This window comes from Pseudorasbora parva, chromosome 1 (assembly GCF_024679245.1).
Source record: "Pseudorasbora parva isolate DD20220531a chromosome 1, ASM2467924v1, whole genome shotgun sequence".
NCBI lineage: Eukaryota > Metazoa > Chordata > Actinopteri > Cypriniformes > Gobionidae > Pseudorasbora > Pseudorasbora parva.
This window is the reverse complement of record NC_090172.1, coordinates 11,336,324-11,360,651: the sequence shown is the minus strand read 5'-3', so window position 1 is coordinate 11,360,651 and position 24,328 is coordinate 11,336,324. Positions and strand designations below refer to the sequence as shown.

The 24,328-nt window shown below is 37.4% G+C and overlaps 2 protein-coding genes across 3 annotated transcripts in view; both read left to right on the top strand.

Moving 5' to 3' along the window:
• Positions 1 to 24,328, top strand: part of LOC137045142 (uncharacterized) — a 395,631-nt gene that overhangs the window by 63,275 nt on the left and 308,028 nt on the right. The gene's annotated exons all lie outside the window — the stretch shown is intronic.
• Positions 1,241 to 23,140, top strand: ccdc149a (coiled-coil domain containing 149a). Of its 2 annotated transcripts, XM_067448731.1 has the most exons (12): positions 1,241 to 1,447; positions 4,061 to 4,222; positions 4,325 to 4,363; positions 4,459 to 4,566; positions 8,229 to 8,345; positions 8,527 to 8,699; positions 9,640 to 9,712; positions 9,818 to 9,902; positions 10,061 to 10,205; positions 10,927 to 11,003; positions 19,215 to 19,316; positions 22,441 to 23,140. In XM_067448731.1, exons 1-12 carry the CDS (start codon positions 1,397 to 1,399, stop codon positions 22,986 to 22,988), a joined length of 1,680 nt encoding a protein of 559 aa, XP_067304832.1. In that variant the 5' UTR covers positions 1,241 to 1,396; the 3' UTR covers positions 22,989 to 23,140. The 2 variants fall into 2 exon arrangements, with proteins under 2 accessions (XP_067304832.1, XP_067304841.1); XM_067448740.1 differs by lacking the exon at positions 19,215 to 19,316.

Here is a 24,328-nt window from a genome sequence, read left to right as displayed (position 1 = left end):
GACGTATGAATATGTTATATTTGGTTCTTTTTCTGAAATTTCCCCTAATGGGATTCTTCTGGGCTTTTTTTTTTCTTTCTTACTCAGGACATATTGAGGATACAAAATCAGTTGAGATTGATTCTGTTGCAATTTGTTCACCCTTGTTTCCTTAAACGCCTGGACTAGAAGGCTATGTGCTTGCTTCAATAAAAATTAATACAGTTATGATGAAGCTAACTAGTTACTAGCTAGCTAGTTATTAGTGATCTAACATTAAAAACATGTTTCTATTTAATAAGAGAGTCATTTGAACCTCAAAGTGTTAACCTGTCACCTCTGACCTTTATCAGCTGTCACAGCTCCTGGTGCAGATGGGATGTGTTGTTGCAGGAACTGATTTGCTGTAGTCTACTCCTGACTGGTCGAAATCTCATGCTACTTAGGACAAATGTAATGTACAGAAGTAGCTGCACTGCTTAAATACAAAATTAAAGTTTTTGAAGGAAAATATAATTAAAAAGTCACTCTGATGACATCATTTTTATGTGAAATGTGCATTTTTACCCCCAGTTGTCATAGTATGGGGAAATATTTTGTTTTTTTAAACCTGAAACCAATTTTATTGGATTCCCTGACCCCAAAAATGTACACTTTGACACCAAATTTGTCATTACAGCGATAACAGAAGCAAAGATATGGGCTCTAGAGTATTTTCGGCACATTGTCGGCCATTTTTGAAAAAGCCTGTTTATTTTTGATAAAAATTGTGATCTCACTTGTGTCTTAGGATAAATTTATTTGTATGACCCTAAGGTACTTCCATACCAAAGGGGACCTTTGCATCATGACTTGAAGTCAAAGGCCTATTTTTTGGGCTTAACCTCCCTACTAAAATAAAGTAACAATTGATCAATTACGAAGGCTCCGTACTTTATCAGTGTTTTTCTTTGGAAAACTTTTACTTGGATTCAAAGAGGTTTGTACGATAACGTGCATATAGCTGTTATTATGCAAATAATCTGTATGCAAATATATAATGAATATTAAACTGATTTAAAACAATGTACAAATATTAATCATATTCCTCTCAATTTTTTGTCTTTTTTTGCGTTCCCATAATTTGTGTTCGCCATCTACTGGTTGGACATGTAAGATACACCTGTCTACAATAAAAAAGAGAAATACATTTTTATTGCATTTGTTTAATAAAATCGCTAGATATTCACAGTTACTCGCCACGCCCTCACATCGCTGCTGGTTCAGTGTTTCACACACCCGGATCTTGTGCACCAGCTGACCCAGAGTAAACACTGACTGTGAGGAAGGGTGAAGTTTCAGCCTCTCCATAAAGCTCGCCAAAATACTGGTTTTAGATTAGCACAACATTAAATATTATCGCCAAACGCTGGAAGAAATGAACACGTCCAAAAGAAGTGAAAGTGACTGGCAAGGTTTAGTGAGCGAGGTAAGTGCTGCGTTAATAAAGCACGGTGGTGATGAGGATGATGATGACGACTGTTTCCATATGGCACTGCTTCGCTGCCAAAACCACCTGAACTCAACATTCAACAGATCTAGCATAGCGTGTGTTACATGGAATGCTTACAATTTCAAATGGGCTTTGTAGTGAGGTATAAGTTGTTAACAATTAATTATGTTACGTTCAAGAGTGCTCTCGCCTTTGAAACCTAATTTAACAGCTAGGTTAAAGGTGTTCGGTTTTAAATGAGTAAAAAGTACCTCTTAACCAGATGTTTCCAAGACCATGGGAACCCTGTTTTTTTTTTTTTTTTTGATTTTTTTTTTTAAAGAAAAAACTTGTTGAGAGTATGAATTAAAATGAGAAATGTCTATTTTTAGTTGTTTTAGCGTATTATAATGCTGTCTTAAATATGAAGGCACCCTGGTGTAGAACCACTGGTGAAAAAGTGTTTGTAAAGTGCCCCTATTATGCTATTTTAAAGGATCTTAATTTTGTTTTGGAGATCTCCAACAAGCATCGAAGATAAAAGAAAGAAAGAAAGAAAGAAAGAAAGAAAGAAAGAAAGAAAGAAAGAAAGAAAGAAAGAAAGAAAGAAAAAATAAACACCAAAGGGTCTCAATCAGGTCCCAAGTTTAGTAATAAGGACACTGATCAGGGAGTTGGACATTTTAAGGGTTGTATCGATCGCTCCCTAAAAAGTCCCACAATGCACCACAAAATCCGGGTGCATACTTACAGGTTGTGATAGACCCATCTTTCAGGGGCTAGCGTTTTGCAAATCCTGCATTGAACTCAAAAATTTCTCATCAGTAAAAACTTTTCTAGTGACGTAGAACCATCACACAGTAGGATTAGAAATACAAACAACTCCTATAGTTTTTTTTTTTTTTTTTGAGAGAGAGAGAGAGAGACAGTACATTTATTTATCACGCACTTTCGACTTTACAACTTTGCAGAACGTTTATATTTACAAACAGCTACACACTGCATGAAAGGGAATAAATTGAAAAATCATAATATGGGACTTTAAAATATGGTAGCAGGTTTTCTGCTGATCCAAGGTGAACTGCCAGAACTTACTAGTGTCACCAGCAGCAAATTGATTACAGTAGAATATAGAAATAAATAGAGTAAAAATTAGTGACCACAATGGAACAACTAGAAACCATGTAAAAGCCTTCTGAAGCTGGTTTTATCTAGAATTTCCATTAATTTTTAGCAATTAGAAGAAAGCAATCTGAATGTGTTTTGAAATCTGATCATACAAAGGTTTAGTATATTTAGTATGTTTTCTTATTTTAAGTTTAGATGAAATGCGTTTTTTATGTTTTGCCCTATTTCATCTTTATGACACTTTATAAATGAATGCGGTTACACATTTTTTATTTATTTAACTTTTAAAGGTGCACTATGTAGTATTTTTGTAAATTGTGAGTAAATTGCTATTTTAACCAATGACCCGGGACGTGTCAGCATAGCGTTTGAGGGAGTCAGCTGTCAATTGCGTCATATCTGCGTTACCCTCAGTTTTATTTGGTCGAGGCGCTTTTCTCTTAGCAGTGTGAACATGTCACAGCAAACTACGCCTTTGTTTAGAATAGGCGCACTCCAGCGGACGGAAAGTTGCGTAGTGCACCTTTAACTACCAGCACTATTGATGCATGATAATTAAATATCAAAAAGCTTAATTATAATGCTTGTATTGTTGCTACTATTTAAAAAAAAAATTGTGCCTCACCACACTTGTATACTAGTCGAAATTTTGAAAGAAGTTTTTAAAAAAAAAATTTTTAATGTTTCTTAAAGAAGTCTCTTATTCCCACCAAGACTGCATTTATTCAATCAAAGATACAGTAAAACAGTAATATTGTGAAATATTACCATTTAATGTGCAGTGGTACAATGCAGTCCAAACCAAATACTGTGCTCCTGGCAAATACAAAACCCAGACAAGTCGATCTGATTGCCAGACAGAGAAGCGTGATTCGTCACTCCAGAAAACACGTTTCCACTGCTCTAGAGTCCATTGGCGGCGTGCTCTACACCACCTCATCCGACGCTTTGCATTGCTCTTGGTGAGGTACGGCTTAGATGCAGCTGCTTGGCCCAGGGAAACCCATTTCATGAAGCTCTCTATGCATATTCAGCATCATTACTCCCCTCTTCAGTAGCACATGATCCTTCCGATGTCATTTAAATATTCTGATTTGCTGCTTAAGAAACATTTCTTATTATTAGCAGTGCTGAAAACCATTGTCTGCTTCATATTTTTGGTGAAACTGTGACACTGAAGACTGGAGTAATGATGCTGAAAAAGAAAATTTGGCATGACATGATTGACATATATATATATATATATATATATATATATATATATATATATATATATATATATATATATATATATATATGTATATATATGTATATATATATATATATATTATTGTAATAATATTTCAGAATATGAGTTTTTGTTTTGTTTTTTTTGCTTAAATAAAGGCAGCCTTCATGAGAGACTTCTTCAAAAACATTATAATTCCAAACTTTTTACAGGTAGTGTACAGGTCCACACTGATACTTTCCTTGTTTCTGCAGTTCTTGATATGCAAACGTAAACTGGAGAGCAAGAAGGACGCCCTTCTCATTCTGTCCAAAGAGCTGGACACATGTCAGCAGGAGAGAGACCAGTACAAACTGATGGCCAACCAGCTGCGAGAGACACACCAGGGCTTGAAGAAGAAATACAGAGAACTAATTGTGTGTCTTCTAAATGAATTTTATTCATTATTATTTCTATTTAAATGTGAGGATCATTTCTTGGCTTTGTAGTTCATCAGAATGTTTTATAACGTATTTCAGGGTGGTGATTCTTCACTTCCTCCAGAAAAACGTAATCAGGTCAGTTGATTTATACGTGATTGTTAACTTTTGAACTTATTGCAGGTCATTACATTTTCTTTCTCTCTGCTTTTCTGTCTTTCCTTTTGTCTCAGGTGAATTTGGCTCAGTTGTTGATGGATTCGAGGGAGAGAAATAAGAAGCTAGTTGAAGAGGTGAAGGAACTGACTCAGAGACTCAGTGAGACCCAGGGAGACAATAAGGTACCCAATACACATTAAACTATTAAAAAATAGCTTGCATCCAAACTTGTGGATGAATGTTATTAGAAAAATTGGAATATTGTATAAAACATTTGCAAATAACGCACAGTTCTGTCAGTATCACTAATGTCAAAGATGATTGACAATTATCATATGGTTTAGATTGGTGGTATGGTTCTGTTCTGGGCTAGAATTCCATGCGCATCCATGCAGCCTAGCATGGATAAGAGCAGGGAGAGCAACGATCAGCCGCCTTAAGGGTACAGAACAGAACCCACTGGGAGGCCATTATACCAGACTCAGGCATTTCAGAATCATTAAAACGTCATTTGAGATGCTGTGTGATGCAATTGGTCCGCTGGTTAGTCCAGTTATCCAATCACAATCATGTTGAGGCAATTTGTGAGTTTTTTTGTTGCACATCCAGGATTTTTTTTCAAGAAATGTGTTTCCATTTTAGTTTAGTAGAGCATATTTTTTAAAGAATAAAACAATTATCCTCCTCAATTGAAGGCATGCATTTTTTATGCACATTTTAAGATCTTTGAAAATTTTGAAAATAGGCTCATTTTCCAAGTCCCTTAGAGTTAAACAGTTGAGTTTTACCCTTTTTGAATCCATTCAGCCGATCTCTGTATCTGGCGGTAGCACTTTTAGCATACATCATTGAATATAGGTCCATTAGCATTGCTCTCAAAAATTACCAAAGACTTTATTTTTTCAAAGATAATATTTTTCCAAATTAAAACTTGACTAATCTGTAGTTACATCATGTACTAAGACCAACGGAAAATTAAAAGTTTAGATTTTTATACCGATTTAGATAGGACTTATTTTTTTCATTCCTGCGTAAGAATTATGGAACTTTGTCGTCATACCATGGGTTCAGCGGCGCGATGATATTACGCACCGCCTGAAAATAGTCCTCAGATAGGTAACTTCCGACAGGCACTAAGTTTGTGTCATTTCAGCCGGCAAATTATGTAGTGGATTTACTGTGTGATTAACCATATGGTTCTGTGTGTCGTAAAGAGCTGTGGGAGTCGAAGAGTCGAAGTTGTATACTACTACCATCATTTTTCACAGACCAACGAAAATCAAGTAATGAAAGAATCAGTGGTTGACTGCTCTGAACCATAGATATTTAAACACCGGTAGATTCAAACAAGAGTGTTTGCTCAAAGCATTTGGGACCAATTGACTATTTGGCAAACATGGACAGTGTTACCACAGTACGGCATCTAAACAAACAAGCGAATATGACACACGAGCATATTCAAGCAAAAGCCAACATATATTAGTTCTTTCTTGGCTTATGTCCGTCCTGTGTGACTTGTGTGTTTTGAATAATGACGTGCACCGAGCCTCTCTTCTCACCATCATTATTAGACACGGCCCTTACTGGCAGATTGGCTACAAGTTTCTTATTCCTCTCGGCCCGAATCCTTTTTCTAAAACAGTTTTGAAATAACACTTACCCCACCTTTAACAGTACTCGTATTTTGGGTGCATATTTTGTTTTTGTGGGTGCATTTAATTCCACTCTTTAAACTCCCAAATAAAATGTTTCATTTTTTTCCACCTGGTGATGGTCTCGATCTCCACGTCGGAGTTTCGCTTTTTCGCTTCTTTGCCGTCTTCCGTGCGTCCATGGCGTAAAATGAGGGCGTGGGGGAGGCAGAGACTTAAAATAGGGGCGTGTTATTCTCATTATTTTCGTTTTCAGCCGTGGCATTTATCAAGGGCAAGTATTACGTACATCTGGATTGCAGAGGTGCGCACAGCTTCATAAATCAGGCGAGAGGAGTGAAAGCATTATCTTACGCCGACATACACGCCCGTTTCTACGCAAGATTGATAAATGAGAGCCAATGTGAGAGACTGTACTATAGTGTTACAATAAAACAAAATAGATTGTTTAGAACTGTAACATTTATTGCACAGTTTACAAACAATAACAGTAGCAAATATTTCTTTAATGTCATTGCTCTGTCTCCTTCTTTGGTAGTGAAGCTCACGTTATCCTTTGCGTTCTTAGTCACTAATTTTGTGGTGGCATTTAACGATGTGAGAATTAGATTAGAATTACTTTTCCACCGACGTGGAGAGACTCTTCCTGGGCATAAGTTGCACGTTAAATAAACATGTAAGAATGTTTATGTAACTTTCACCTCAACGAGGGAAAAGTAGAGCATACGTCCAGTTTGCGACAGCTACCTTTGAAGTCATTGGACATGATATTGCGATATCATGTCCAATGGACTTCAAAAGTAGCGTGTGTGTGTGTGTGTGTGTGTGTGTGTGTGTGTGTGTGTGTGTGTGTGTGTGTGTGTGTGTGTGTGTGTGTATGTCTACCTACCTAAGCCAATTATGAATCATCATCAGTTGTGGTTGTCTCCCACCCACCTATCATAATCAGAACCTGTTCGGATGAAAACTGCTTCAGTGAGCTCAAATAAAGTAACACCTCATTTTATTATCAGTAACAGCGTTGTAACGGGGGAAACAGTATTTAATTTGATTACTCGTAACTGAAAAAAATAACGCTGTTAGTAACGCCGTTTATCTATGTGCTGTTATTCCCATCACTGGGTATAGTGATAGGTTGCCACCTGTGCAAAATGTTCATTCGTGAAATTTCCTCACTACTGAATATTCCACGGTCAACTGTTAGTGGTATTATAACAAAGTGGAAGCCACGTAAAATCAGAGAGCAGGGTCAGCGGATGCTAAGGCACACAGTGCGCAGCTACAGACCTCCTTTAGATTAACTCAAGAACAGTGTATAGCCTTTAGATTAACTCAAGAACAGTGTATAGAGAGCTTTATGGAATGGGTTTCCATGGCCGAACAGCTGCATCCAAGCCTTACATCACCAAGTGCAATGGATGCAGTGTTGTAAAGCACGTAGCCACTGGACTCTAGAGCAGTGGACAGTGTTCTCTGAAGTGAAGAATCACGCTTCTCTGTCTGGCAATCCAATGGATGACTCTGAGTTTGGCAGTTGCCAGGAGAACGGTACTTGCCTGACTCTATTGTGCCAAGTATAAAGTTTGATGGAGGGAAGATTATGGTGTAAGGTTGTTTTTCAGGGGTTGGCCTTGGCCCTTTAGTTCCAGTGAAAATAAATCTTAATGCTTCAGCATACCAAGACATTTTGGACAATTTCATGCTCCCAATTTTTTTGGGAAAAGTTTAGGGATGGCCCCTTTCTGTTCCAACATGACTGTGCACCAATGCACAAAATAAGGTCTATAAAGACATGGATGAGTGAATTTGGTGTGGAGGAACTTGACTGGCCTGTCCTCCTGGCCTGTCCTCCTGACCTCAACCCGATAGAAAACCTTTGGGATGAATTAGAGTGGATCATGTCAGGCCTTATCGTCCAACATCAGTGCCTGACCTCACAAATGCACTTCTAGAAGAATGGTAAAAAATTCCTATAAACATACTCCTAAAGCTTGTGGAAAGCCTTCCCAGAAGAGTTGAAGCTGTTATAGCTGCAATGGGTGGGCCAACTACATATATAACCCTATGGCTACGGATTAGGAATGGGATGTCATTAAAGTTCATGTGCATGTAAAGGCAGGCGTCCCAAAATGTTTGCCAATATAGTGTGTGTTCTTCTCTCATCCCTGTTGGTATCTTCCCTTATACCATAGCTGTTAAGAATGACCATCACAAAACAAAGGCTTGGGGATGATGAAGTCGGGTTCAGACATTTTCCTGCTCATGAGCGCGAGGATCTGGTCAGGCAACTGGAGAAAGCAGCCCTGCATGTGTGTCTTTAAGTATTATATATTATTCCCATCTTTATTTATTGCACTTCTTCAGTTCAAGTAAATGAGAAAAACATTATTTTAGTTCTTTCTTGTGTCCTCCTCATCATATATTTTCACTATCATGACACTAAATCAAATATGGTGCGTTATGAAATTATCCATTGGTACTTTTTTTAAGAGAGAAGAACTTGAACACAGTCTGAAGACGGTGAGTGACGAACTGCAGGATGTAAAGGCAGAGAGGACTGTGTTCAAGGAGAAAGCTGAACGTCTCAACCTCGAGCTGAACCACATCCTGGGAGGACAGGAGAAGCGCATCATCGATGTGGACGCCCTCTGCATGGAGAACAAGTTAGGGAGTGTTAATGTTGCTTTTCAGATATTCATTATTTTTAATAATGCAGTGGTTCTTAATTTTTGATTACCGTACAAGGCCCCTCCATTGTCCACAACAATATTTGATGGCCTACCTATGGAGTCTAGGTTGTAAATAATTTTTTTTTAAATTTGTTTTTAATTTATAGACACATTTTTACAAACTCTTTTTAACCATTTCATTTGACTTTTCTAGATGTTTGGAATTTACTAGATAAAGATTTTTTTGTAAAGATTATTTTTTTTACAAACTTTTTACCCACTCTATATAACCAATAAATTAGATGTATGTAATTTACTAGATAATGTTTTACTCAGAATATTTCAGATTTTTTTTTATTTTTTTTTTTTTTTTAAATAAAAATGCATATCAACACATTGTTCACCTCAAAAATGAAAATTGTCATAATTTACTCAACCCTCATGTTGTTTCAAACCTGTATACAGTTATTTCTTGCGTTGAACACAAAAAAAGATATTTAGAACAATATAGGTGACCAAACAATTTATGTTTTTGTATATGGGAAAAATACTATGGAAGCCAATGGGGTCCATCAACAGTTTGGTTACCTATATTTCTCAACATATCTTCTTCTGTATTCAACGCAAGAAAGAAACGCATACTGGTTTGCATTTACAACCTGAGGGTGAGTACATGATGGCAGATTTTTGGTTGAACTAACCCTTCAACCCTTCAGTTTGCTGAGGCTATAAGAATCCCCTAGTTGAAGAATCACTGGTTTATACAATAAATCAAACTGGTTTTTGAAACATGGCAGGTGGTTTACTGCTGGCTCAAAGTGAACTACCAGCTCTAACTAGCCCCACCTGCAGCTGACTGGTTGCAGGCACGTTGTCTTGTTTTCAGTTTAAATTAGATATTTTTCCATGCAACTTAAGGTTTGTCATATTGCAGATACTTGCATGAGAGATTAAAACAAGTACAAGAGGAGGTCAACCTGCTGAATAGTAACATACAGAAATATAAGGCAAGTCTGATAATTCTTTTACACAGCTATTATTATTGAAATTGTATTATTATTTGTATTATTATTATTAAAATGTTGAATAATTAATATTATAATATCTTGTAGGCTGCTCTGGATCGAAGAAGAAATCCTGAGATCACTGGCAAGTCTAACAGCAGCGCTCTTACCGGAGTCCTTTCTCCTAAACAAGGTGTTTGGGTCATGAGATTGCTTTTTTCTTAGAAGGCTTGAAGAACTGAACTGACAAAGAAGCAAAGAAATGTTGCTGTACAGCATATCAAATGACTGCATACACTTGTGTAGTTTATTCACTCAAATATTATTCACCTCTCTTCCTGCTATTTGCAGTGCAAGGGCTGTTGTCAAAGGAGAAGGGTTGCAGTTTACCAGCCACACCTCAGTCTATCTCAGACCTGAAGTCTTTAGCAACAGCCTTGCTGGAGACCATTCATGAGAAGAATATAATCATTAAACACCAAAGACAGACCAACAGGTGTGTGTGTAACTTTATTAGCAATGACAGTTCAGAAATAGCCTGTACATTGAAAATCCATTTTGGTGTAAAAACACTAAAAACAAGTAAATTTTATAATTTCAGACAGCAAGTAACACATTGAATTAAAAGGGAAATGTTTAAGTACAATGTTTTTAATAATAATAAATAATACATTTTATTTATAAAGCATAGCAAGCTACAAAGGAAGAAAATAAATAAATAAATAGAGCAATTAAGAACTACAATACAACTACAAATTTTAGATCTACAATATCAACATTTAGGCAAGGCAAGTTTATTTGTATAGCACATTTCATACCCAATGGCAATTCAAAGTGCTTTTAAAGGGATAGTTCACACAAAAATGTAAATCCTGTCATAATTTATTCACCTTCAAGTTGTATGTATGATTAGTATGTATGTATGCTCAACACAAAAGAAGATATTTTGTAGAATATGGGTAACCAAACCGTTTATGGACGGCATTGACTTCCATAGTATGAAAAAGAGAAGAAAAGTTCTTCAGTTCAGCTGAAGAAATGCATTTATACAGGTTTGGATCAACATGAGGGTGAGTAAATGATGACAGGATTTTCATTTTTGGGTGAACTATCCTTTTAAATATCTTACCTGCAGGTTTCATACACAGTGTTTTGAAAGAAAAATGTCTTATGTTATACATACATCTGTATTAGGTAAATGTATTGATGCATTGTAGAATTCTTGGAACCCGAGTTGCAGATTTGGAGAGGAAGTTGAAAACTCTGGAAATTTCAGGACTTTGGAGTCTCCCAGGTAAGATTTTCTTGCATGTTGATCTTGTTTTTGTGCTTTCTATTTTCCACATGATCTAATATCTCTGTTTATAGGATATAATTGCAGCCTTGAATGCAATAATGATATTTGTTGGGCCGGCAGTGGCTCAGTGGTTCATGTAGGTTGTCTACTAACCGAAAGGTTGGTGGTTCGATCCCCGGTTCCACCTGACCAAGTGTCGAGGTGTCCTTGAGCAAGACACCTAACCCCAGCTGCTCCCGATGAGCTGGATGGTGCCTTACATGGCTGACATCGCCGTCGGTGGATGAATGGGTGAATGAGGCAAAAATGTAAAGCGCTTTGGATGGCCATAGGGTCTGTTATAGCACTATATAAATGCAGTCCATTTACCATATTCTAGTCTCTAGCTGTTTGATTTGAGATGTCATTCTTGACTTTATGGCTTTAGACCAAACGAAACTTTTAGACCAAACTTTTCGAAAAGTTCATATTGTAATAATATCAAGTTAAAAGCTTTACTTTAAAATGCATTAAAATAGAATAGAAAATAGAATTGTTACGATTTAAAGAAGTACACCATATTTTGATGTATTTAACTGTAGTAGGATTCAATATTTAATCTAAATGCACTAAATTGCAACTTAATTACCAATTTGTAATTAATTACACATATTTAAATCCATGACATACAAGTTTCTATAGAGATGGTATTAAAGTACACCGATCAGGCATAACATTATGTCCTAATATTGTGTTAGTCCCCTTTTGCTGCCAAAACAGCCCTGAACGGTTGAGACATGGACTCCACTAGACCCCTCAAGATGTGCTGTGGTATCTGGCATCAAAATGTTAGCAGCAGATCCTTTAAATCCTGTAAGTTGCGAGGTGGGGCCTCCATGGATCAGACTTGTTTGTTCAGCACATCCCACAGCTGTGTGATTGGATTGAGATCTGAGGAAATTGGAGGCCAAGTCAACACTTCAAACTTGTGCTCTTCAATCCATTCCTGAACCATTTTTGCTTTGTGGCAGGACGCATTATAATGCTGAAAGAGGCCACGGCCACCAGGGAATACCGTTTCCATGAAAGGGTGTACATGGTCTGCAACCATGCTTAGGTAGGTGGTACATGTCAAAGTAACATCCACATGAATGGCAGGACCCAAGTTTTTCCAGGAGAACATTGCCTCTGCTGACTTGCCTTTTTTTCATAATGCATCCTGGTGCCATGTGTTTTCCAGGTAATACACACATTACCTGGCCAGCCACGTGATGTAGAAGAAAACGTGATTCATCAGACCAGGCCAAGGACAGGGGTCAGAATGGGCACCCTGACTGGTCTGCGGCTATGCAGCACCATACGCAACAAACGGATGTACTGTGTATTCTGACACCTTTCTAGCCAGAACCAGCATTAACTTCTTGATTTGAGCTACAGTAGCTCGTCTGTTTGATCGGACCACACGGGCCAACCTTCACTCCTCACGTGCATCAATGAGCCTTGGCCGCCCATGACCCAGTTGTCGGTTCACCACTGTTCCTTCCTCGGACTACTTTTGATAGATACTGACCACTGCAGACCGGGAACAACCCACAAGAGCTGCAGTGTTGGAGATGCTCTGACCCAGTTGTCTAGCCATCACAATTTGGCCCTTGTCAAACTCACTCAAATCCTCACGTTTGCCGTTTTCCACATCAACTTTAAGGACAAAATATAATCCTAATATATCCCAACCCAATAACAGGTGCCATGATGACGAGAAAATCAGTGTTATTCACTTCACCTGTCATTGGTCATAATGTTATGCCTGATTGCCACAGTTTCTTCAATTTTACTGTCCACAAGGCAAAACTTGCAAGACTGATTGCTTAGAAAAGTAATGGGTACAGTTAGGGGTTGGTTTAAATCACAAATCCTAAGTATGAGCAATAGTTAAAGGTTGACTTGGCAAGCACCACTAATGAAACGATTTTAGTTTAGTTTCAAGGTCCTCGTTTAATTTTATATGGGCCATTTCATAAGTGTTCACATTGGCCTACTTTTCTAAAATAGTAGTACAAGCACCAGTACAAAAGAAGTACTTAGAGTCTCCGTCCACAAGAGGGTAGTAAAGCACTGCCACTGAAGCACAGATCAGACGCTCGCATGTCATAAGACTGTCATTCTGCCGCCATAAAGCTGACAAGCATCCATTACTGAAACTGATTGCCCACATTACAAACACATTTGGGGAATGTGGTATTATTAGGGAACTTTGTGGATGAGAGTGAGGATCACAACTCAGCCTTTGAAAGTGATCGAATGGCAGAGTTGGTGGCCTTGCTAAAATGAACTGGGGAAATCAGTTTAAAGTGCACTCGCTATTTTTTTTTACCCTCATTAAAGAAGTTTTAACTTTAAAGAAATGAATAGCACTTTTGGTAAAATTGTTTAAAGTCACTTACATGAGAGATTAATAGTAGCCTAATAAAAGCTTATTTAGTGTGCCTCCGTGCCAAAGGTATCAATATAATACATATTGGACAACATGAAAAAGAAGTGCATTAGAAGTGTACTGTAGATCTTACTTTTTTAAACTGCACTTGCAGATAATATAATAACAATGAAATAAGTGTATTTACTTTCAAGAAAGGTAGTCCCTTAAGTACACTTCAAAAGTAAATGTAAAAGTAATGCCAAATTAAGTTTTACTTTAAAGTACATTTTAAAGTATTGTTTTAACGATCTTTTGTTACGCTTTAAAGAAGAACACTTATTTTGATGTGTTGTACAACATGATAGCATATATAATAGTGTATTTTAACTTCCAATATATAATTAATTGATATTTAAAAAGACAATATACGTAATTCTGAAATTACATATAAAGATACGTCCTATAAATCTTCAGCTAATTGCATTTCAATTTCTTTGTAAATACGTATTTAACTAAAAGTATGCTAAAGTGTACTGGACATAGAGAAAGCATTCCAGAAAGAAAATTGAGTTTTTTCCCTAGATTGTGAACATCCCTGTCCTTTTTTTCTTGTTGTCTGTTTAGGTGACAGGTTGCACTTGTTTCCTTGTTGACTACTGCAGTCCTGTCAGAACAGCCTGTCTGACTTAAACTTGTTTTCCCCTTACGACTCTTTTTACCTGTCATCTCAATGACAAAAAAACAAGTGAGAGAGATCATTTCTTGTTTGAAATGCGCCAGAAGTCACCATGAGAGGAAATTAGCAGTCTTCTGCAGCGACTTCTGTGACTTCCAAGCCGTACGATGTGACGCAAAGCTCGGTTTGTCCATAAAACTAGATGGTTTTGTTCCCCAGTGTGAGACCAGGACAAGCAGTGAATGAATGGATGGATGGGCAGCTGCCAGGTGGGGATCGCCTCTCATCCATCCATCCTGTTTTGCACAGCGGGCTGTGAAGCAGCCGCAGTGAAGCTCCATGCTGTTTGGCATACAGAATTAGCCTGGCTTTTTAATTAGCTCCGAAGCCAGTCTCCATAACACAACAATGACCTTTTCAAACAAAGGAAGTTGAGCTTAGAGCTGTTAAAGTATGCCTCTTAAAAATAAACCCTCTCTTGAGATATTCAAGTAGTCCAGAGGACCATATGGAGGTGCACGGCTTTTGTTGGCTGTCAATCTAGGGTAATTTCTGGAGATTTACATAAAGTGTGCCCAAAAAGTTTTTGGCCTCTCAAACCCCTCTTAAAGGTCCTGTTCTTCGCGATTCCATTTTTCAAACTTTAGTTAGTGTGTTATGTTGCTGTTAGAGCATAAATAATACCTGTAAGATTATAAAGCTCATAGTTCAATGCCAAGCGAGATATTTTATTTAACAGAAGTTCCCTTTCAAAGCCTACAGCGAACGGCCGGTTTGGACTACAGCCCTGCACTTCCTTGCTTAAATGATGTCACTAGAACCGTTTGTTGACGAACCCTCCGCCCACAAGGACACGCAAAATAGGGGGCGAGGTCTTGTTGCTCTTCCACGTGGAGAAGAGCGCACATTCAGCGCTTGCATCTCCCCGTTATGGTAAGAGGCGGGACCTTTCCGGGCAAAGTGCGCTAATCTGCTGTCCAATCACAACATGGGAAACGCTGGCCCAATCAGAATTCGTTACGTGTTTCTGAAGGAGGGACTTCATAGAACAAGAAAATCATCAGGGCGTTTTTAGGACAGAGGAAACAGCACTGTACAGATAAGTAAATTGTGTGAAAAATACTGTTTTTTTACACGCGAAACATGAACTCATGTTATATTGCACACTGTAAACATAATCAAAGCTTCGAAAACATGCGAAGAACGGGACCTTTAAAGAAATAGTTCACCTAAAAATTAATGATTTTGTCATAATTTACTCAACAACAGGTATGTTGTTTCATACCATGACTTTATGTGGGACACAAAAGAAGACATTTGAAAATGTAAGATTTTGAAGATAAAAAAATATGGCTCTGTGTTGTTTGTCCATACAGTAAAATGTTGTTTTGGATGTCATTGACTGCTTAAAAGCTGTCCAAAAGCTAAACCACATGGGTTGATATTTTGTTGTCTAAATGCAATGACATTTTTAACCCTGTAAAGGCTGACTTATGACATTTATAGTCAGAAAAATTGGCGACACTTAAGTATGGGGAACACAATATTCACTATTAACTAACTACTAAAGGTGCACTTTGTAGTATTTTTCCAGTAAAATATCCAAAAACCACTAGGCCAGTGTTATATATTTTGTTCAGTTGAGTACTTACAATATCCCAAATGTTTCCAACTATTTGTAAATTGTTTCAAATGGCTGCCGCTGGAGGATTGAGATGTGTAGATTCCGCCATTGCATCTGTTATAGAAGATGTCGACAGCGCATTCATTTTAAAAGAGGAACAGCATGAGAGCCGTTGACTTCTGTTGACAACTACAGGTCGCTCAACATGCGTCACTTACTCCATTGCTCTGATTGGTTTTAGGTCTATCCAATTTAGTGCAGAGGCATTTTTTTTCCTGGCTAATTTGAAACGTGCCCTATAATCACAATCACAATCCCAATGGAGCAGCATCAGACTCATATTCTGACTAGAATCTGAGTATGATGATGTCAGGCTATAACAGTATAGCAGACTATATATAAATATCATGCATAAAATGCATATAAATATCAGTTATGACTATCACCCAATAATATGTTTTTAAGTAAGATAATATTTAAATGCTTAGTTATGATCAAAGCTCTGCAGTTTTTATATATTGCCAAGGAAAACAATTATCGATTGAGGTTTTCCTCAAAAGCCTGATGTATCATATTTGATACTCACATTTTAACATGATAAAAAAGTGTAGATAATCAAGTAAAAAACGTTACTTTCCAGTAAGTGTTGAAATATTAATATAAGTTATTCTTATGTTTTCTTTATAAAATCAGTAACGATTTAACAGCAGAAAGACACAGAAGGAGGACATTTTTATGATTATAAAAGGCCTTACTTGCTAAAATCTATTAATCAGACCACAGATATAGTAGATTGTGTGCAAAAATTTTTCAGCAAACCTTTGATCGTATTGATAATAGGCCTAAGACATTTGAATACCAAATGTGATACAGTAAGCGTTATAGGGTTAAATATGTTATAAATCCAAATATTTTTTGTGGCAACAAGGCTTACGATCCCTGTTCATGTCGTTCACGTAAGCTCAGGGCTGCTTTACGCTGCCGTGGTTCCTATTCACTGCATAACTCTCTTGTTTATTGTATTTCATACCACAGTGGCCCTAGAAAGCGGTGTTTAAACGGATCAGACAGTGGAAGTATGTAAGCATTGGTGGCCAGTGTTATGATGGCACCAGCATATAGTGCTCAGTCCCCTGTGGGCAACATATGGCATTAACCTGTGATGCATGCAGCCAGTACTAATGAAGACAGATGAGGGGAGCTTTAGTCACTTTCTCTGTGTGAGTGCATGTGGCCAGTCTGATCCTTTTCAGTCTGCATGCTTCTCTATAAAATTTCACCTTTTGTGTAGGACAGCGGTGTAAATTTTTCTTTTTGTGTGAGATTTGGGATTTATGACAAACCTTTGAAATCCTTCGTTTTTATTTTCCCTCGTCACATCATGATGCCTTTGTTCTTCAAAGAAAGTTCAGAAGCTGCATCTGAAGAAGGTGCATTTACACACCAGGTTTTTTTTTTTTTTTTGTGGCAATTACGCATAAATAGGAAAGTATGAATATAGAATATTAAATTAGGATTAAATCTTTGTACAATGTGAAATAAAATAAAGATTTTATGTAAATGTTTTTTTTAATGCAATACTGCATAAAACACCACATGATTTGCAGCAGATGCACATCCTGCTTTGAGCAGTCTTAAGCCAGCTGCTCTGTAATAGAATAATTACATTAAATAAACTTTAACACTTTCTTTGATTACACACGTGTTTATATATATATATAGTTATACATTACTTAAAAAACTATATATATAGTTATACATTACTTAAAAAAAAAAAAAAAAAAAAAAAAAAAATATATATATATATATATATATATATATATATATATATATATAATTTAAGTGTACTTTTTATGCCTTTTATAAAATTTGATATTTTGTAATTTTTATAAGGCTTACTATCTATACTTATTTTACTACTTTTATGCCACATTGCACCTTTACACATTGAAGCAGACACACATCTTTTGCAGCATGGGTGGTAGGGCCTTTTCATCAGCCTTTTCATAGGGCCCCAACTACCTAAGGGCCACACAGACTACTGATGTTTTTAAACGAAACCTTAAAACATATCTATTTACAAAAGCTTTCCAATAAATGTGTTTTATAGGTGTTTTTTTTTTTTTTTTTTTTACTATTAAATTACTTAGATTTTTTCATTGTACCACTAGATGCTATGTAGCACTTTGAGATTGTAGAAATATAAAGTGCAATACAAATAAAACACATTATTATTATTATTATTATTATTATTATTATTATTATTATTATTATTATTATTACATCCTGCTCAGAGCAGTCATACACCAGCTACATTAAATACATTTTATTATTTTTTACATTTACAAAATATATTTATATTTTATTTACAATATGTAATTAAATATAAATTTATTATTTTAAAATGAAATGTAAAATTCATGTACAATGTAATTAATGTAAGATTAAAAATATCACATATAAAACATTACTTAAAAAACTATCATATTGCAATTTATATTCATTTTAAATCAACTGTAAAATTATTGATTTAATTTTATAATATTATAATAATTTAAGAAATATTATTTTATTTTGTGGAAATGTTACAAATTGTGTGTGCTAATAATTATGTAATTTGCTTAGCATATGATTTATTTTAAATAAAGTTCTATGAAATGACATATACCGGTATTTATTATTATATTGTTTCTTATTACACTGTATTATTGAAGTAGTTTTTTATTGCTTTAAAGGAGCAGTAAGTGATTTCTGAGAAACTGTTGATATTTGAAATCAACACAAACAAACATACACCTCCCTTCATTGCCCCAAAATGCACGAACACGCAATGCAAGAAGGGATGTCTATTTATCATAGCTAAAGAAGGAACAAACAAGAAGGAGGAACAGAAAATTAACATACAGTGCACAAGAGTCTATAAGCAAGAGTTTGTTGTTATTTGACAGCAGCGCACCAGCTCCAGACTAACAATGACACTCAAAACTGTCCTGTTCCTAACAGCATATGTTGGTTCTGTGAAACAGAGCAAAACCAGTGTTACTTACGAATGTAGCACAAGCAACACAACCTCTGCATCCGTTTTCAGGCCTTCCAGCTTAATTCTCTCCAGCGGTGAAAAGCTTTTCTAATATTAGCATGGGTCCTAAAATTCTTGCCTGATCATAACCCTTCTTTATCCAGTGATTTTCCTCTGACCTTTTCTCTTTTGTAATGTCTCACAGCCATCTCTTTCTACAGTAAATTTCTTCAAATCTCTCTCTTGCTCTCTCTCTCTCTCTCCTCATGAGTGGACACGCCCCCTACTTCTGATTGGCTACATTTGTGTTTTGGTGCTCAATCCACTTTCAACCAGGCTTCTCAGCAATCGCTTCCTGCACCTTTAAGTGTGTTGTACATCTAGTTATATCAAAGAGATTAATTCTCTTCAGTGTCTGTTGGTGGTTTGCATTGATAACAGTCCTTCTTTCACACTGTAAATGATGTCAGCTTCCTCTCTGTGGCGTTCAACAGGAGGTAGAGATGCCATCACTCTGAGTGCCACTCCTCTGTGCTCTATTGACCATCCGCATCAGCCAGAAGCACAAAAAACCACTAACCCACGACCTCCTGCAGGTGAGCGTGTGTAATTGTGTGTAACCAAATCTGCCATTTGCTAATCATCCCGCCAAGAGGCTAAAGAGCTGTAATTAGCTAATTCTCTGACCAGCCCACCCCTCTTGTCCCTTTGCTATCACACCTATCCTTCACGCACACTCTCATTGGTCAGGCCGGCTGAACGCCCAATCCCTTTCAAATGCCATGGCATTTGGCAAATGCTAGTGAATTCTCGTTCGCTGACATTCACCAACTTTTGGGGCGTGTTTTGCAGTTGGAACTGCCCCATAAATATGGATGCTGCTGCGTAAAGTGGTATTTCGCGATTCTGTTGTCCCACAAATAAGCCGCATGCAGTGTTTAACCTTTTAGCTGAATGCTCTCAAATATGGGTCAGTAATCCAGCAGAATAGGCACCAATGATGCAGAGGAGAGGCAGAACTAAGCTGTTGCCATCGCTGACAGGTCGTCACGCTCCTTTTCCCAGCTGGATGGCTTTGTTGTGGGTTTTTTATTTGCTGGTGTGATATTTGAAACTTAAACATGCTTTGTCATTATGTAAGAATTTTGAGTGATTTAAATGTAGAGTCTCTTAACATGTTTCACATGATTATCTTACATTTTAGTTCTTGGCAGGATTATTATAGTTAACTAAAACTAAAACCATAAAAAAGAAAATGTGTTACTTAAACACAATGAACATTAACTGAAATGAAAAATATAAAGTTTTATTTCAATTAGTTGCCAGGGCAAAATATCTCATTTGAAATCAGTTTAAAATTAACATTAAAATAATAAAATAACTAAAATAAAAACGATATATTTTTATCTATATAAACGTTTTAAAAAGAAAAAAAATACTGAAATCTGACAGAATTACTAAAACTTTAACTACAATAACAATAATGAGTAAAACCTTTAAAAATTAGTTCTCTTATGTTTAAAATAAAAATGTCACAGTCAGCTCTCCACTTCCATTGAATGCACTTGAATTGTGTCTACATCTACTTTTATTTGTAAGATTACATTCATTTATGTGATTCCAGAAGTTAAGAACTGAATGATTTTCAGGGATCCCACTTTTTATAAACAATGAATGTAAATAAGAAATATCTTGATGTTTAGTCATTTTAGCTTATTTTAAAGGTGCACTATGCAGCTTTCCGTCCACTGGAGGGCGGAATATTCAAAACAAATCGTAGTTTGATGACGCAAAGTGTGAGCGCAGCATCTTGGGAGATGTGGTCTTCACCTTACAGCCGGTGGAAAATAGGACTCGGGCAGAAATCACGTTCATGCATGCGGTTATTAACGTTACTGTAGTCTAAAGCAGAGCAGGACCGAGTGTTATGGACCTGAGCAAAGCTGCTGGAGCGATTGTTAAACAAATACCCGCCTCGCGAACACCGGGACTTTTATTATGACGGGACGGGACACAGTCGCCGGGCGCCTGCACAGATCCGCTCTTCCGGTTATGATTTTGAGGTAATGGAGCTCTGTTTATCATATTAGCATCGTTTTAAACACACTTAAATGTATCTATGACTTTACTCCGTGCGTTCACTTGTTCACACTGCTAAGAGTAAAGCGCTCCTGCCAAATAAAAGCCGAAACCGAGGGTAACGCAGATATGACGCAATTGACAGGCGACTCCCTCAAATGCAATGCTGAAACGTCCCTGTCCTTAGTTAAAATAGCAATTTTCTCACAATTTACAAATAGTTGGAAACTTCTGGGATATTGTAGGTACTCAACTGAACAAAATATATAACACACCGGCCTAGTGGTTTTTGGATATTTTACTGCAAAAATACTACATAGTGCACCTTTAATGCTTGTTTTGATTTGTCTTAAATAATTTCAGTTGTCTTAAGCCCCCTTTGTGTCCTGAGGCCCTCTTGTGGGCCCCTGGTTGAGAACCACTGCCACAGAAGTTGTTTTTGTACACTTTACACATCAAACCCATGTGGCCTAAAATGAGCATCACAAATCAGTGCATTTGTGCACAGGTTCTAACCACTAGGCCAGCTCAGACACAGGGGCACATGTTTCGGGCCCCTGTGTCTGAGCTGGCGAGACATTTTCGTCAATCGGATCACAAGTAGACAAGGCAGACACAAACCTGTTTACACCTGGTGTTTTAATCCGTCTCTTTTGTCCTCTTTCAACCACTTCTGTCCTAAATTACCTCGAGCAGAGTTCAACTATGTTGTGCTTGGTGTTTTTATTTTATTTTCAATCCAAACTTGTGTCTTCAGCCGACAAAGTTTAAAATTCTAGCACCGTTCCCATAATGTTTACGCATTAGGTCAGTAGGCGGAGAGTAGGCGTCTTTTGTGGCTGTTCTAACGCATTTGACCACATGAGGGTTTACACTACAAAAGCAATCCGGCTAAATGTGTAAAATCTACCTCTGGAGATAGCTCAAAATGTGTATTTGGCGTCGTCCATCTTAATAGCAGGTGTAAACGGCCTGATTTCTATTAGTACAAATATAAAGAAACTTTGAAAAATCCCCTTTCGAGTGTCATGCCTCCCTAACTCAAACATGACAAATATAGCTCTCACAGAGGCTTGTGAAGGCATGTCTCAACAGTTAATAATAGGCTACTTATTAACGTATTAAGAAAACTTTTAACCGTGTTGCTATGTATCATGAGTAAACCACTGTTTGATGCTGTCTAACTAGACACATCAAAGTTAACATTATAAACTGGTACATAACGGTCATGGTTCCACACCGGCTAAACACTCTCTTGCTTCGCCTGCTACAGTAGCCACAACCCAAACTCTTCCTATAGGTTTGATCTGTTAAGAGATTGGCAGATCTGAGCAGACTGCTCTCAATGTTTTGATGGTGCCTGGGGGAGCTCAATGTTTACCATTTTTGGGGAGATAAACTAATGAATGGCATACTTCACCTTTAACCATAGGCACCATGAACACAAAATCTCTAATGTGATCTCCGGATTGGGGCCCTCACAGTTTTCTGCCGTTGGCCAAGTGCACTCACCATGTTTTGAATTCTTAACTGAGCTTCACTACTGTGGTAATCGACACGTTTGCCTCGCAGGGCTCCATTCCATTAGCATGGCACTAACACAATGTCCATTAATCTTCTTTGTCCCCCTGATTGGCTCAGATGACAGGACAGGAAGAGGAGGGCTATCGCCATGGGAGCAGGACACAGCTGGCAATGACAGCTTCCCTAACATGTGGCGCGGCTCCCGCCCATGTCCAGATGGAGGCGGAGAGGAGGTGGACACACCTGTCACCCCTGACAACAGGGAAGAGATCGTCTTGTGTGGGACAGACATTGTGAGACAGACTAATAGGCAGGTCGGGACCGAGGTGAAGGAGGGTCCTGTTGAAAAAAAGACAGGCGTCTGCACAAAAATGTGTTCTGGTCGGGAAATGGAGGGAAGCCCAACTGGGAACGAGGGTAAGGTTTTAGGGGAGCTGTGCATGATAGCGGAGGAGGCTGAAGAAGCAACTTTGGCTCTGGGTCTAGCAACGTCTGGACAACTTCATGAGACGCAAATGTCTTTAATTACTCTTGACCAAACCGCCTGTGAAAATGTCGGCTTTCAAGCCTCTGTGGGAATTCAAAGAGCTTACTTTGAAAATATTTTGGAAGGTGCCTCCATAAAGAAAGAGCCTATTGAGCCAAGTGACTCTTCTATTCTATAACAGGAAGGGGAACTGAAGGTCTGAAGATGCTTTCCTTAGAAAAGTAAAATGTGGTGATTTATTGGTCAGATACCTATACCACAAAATATCCATACCACAATCCAGATTACACAGTGTGCTATGCTGAAGCAAATAAACCCCTCGATTTTGAATCTTTTGTCTCATTTACTGCAAACATTTTATTTCTTATATATTATTTTATCTTATTTAGGTCAGGAAATGGCACATATTATTTTTGACCTCCCTGAAAATACTTGGGATTATGACTCAACACATATAGACTTCAATAAGTACTTATTGAGCACTTTTTGAGAAGGAGCACTCACACATCTCAGAGTGGCCTCAGCTGGCAGCTGCTCCTGAGTGCAAATACATCAAAAGTTAAAGTTTGAACTGCTTGTTCTGCATAAGACGAGCTCTTTTTCTTTTAATCTCTCTCAGTATTACGCATACACAGGCACATTGGGCGGCATGATGCCAGGCAGCTGATGCGGCATTAGGAAGGACTTTTGGGAAACAGATGGGAGTCGGAGCTAATGGAGTTATGTGGCTACAGTCTCTGCAGGGTGAGGTTAGTCAGGTTACTATTCACTAGTTGAAGAGTAATGAAGCGGGAGAAAGAAAAAAAAGGCAGCGGCTTTTTGCACTGTGAAAATAATCTATTTTCTTAGCGACAGATATATGCACTAAGTTCAAATAGCTGTATATGCTATTTACTAAGTGAAATAGCATACTAAGTGAAAATAGTGATATATTCTGTTTACATGTAAAAGTAGCAGTTCTTTAATATGTATTAATAGTACTTAAATGCAATTTATACTTTTTGACAGATACTATTTGCACCTCAGTATTGTTGTACATTTAAAGGGATAGTTCACCCAAAAATGAAAATGCGATGTTTATCTGCTTACCCCCAGTGCATCCAAGATGTAGGTGTGTTTGTTTCTTCAGTAGAACACAAATGAAGATTTTAAACTTAAACCTTTGCAATCTGCCAGTCATAATGCATGTAAATAGGTAACAACTCTATGAGAGTAAAAAAAAAAACATGCTTAGACAACATGCACAAAACCCTGCTGCTTGTGACAATGCATAGATGTCTTAAGAAACCGAACAGTATTTATGTTTGTTTGTTTTTACCTCATATCCAGGCAAATCTCATCTAGTGTTCCCCATCCGCTATTACTTCCAGCTGGTAAGGTCAAAACCGGGTCGATCATATATATATTATGTAGACCTATCTCATTCGGCCGATATGCGCAGGCAATAATAAGCAATCATATATATAGATTCCTCATTAGTGCCGGCGGAAATCGGCCGTAATATGATATTGTATTAAT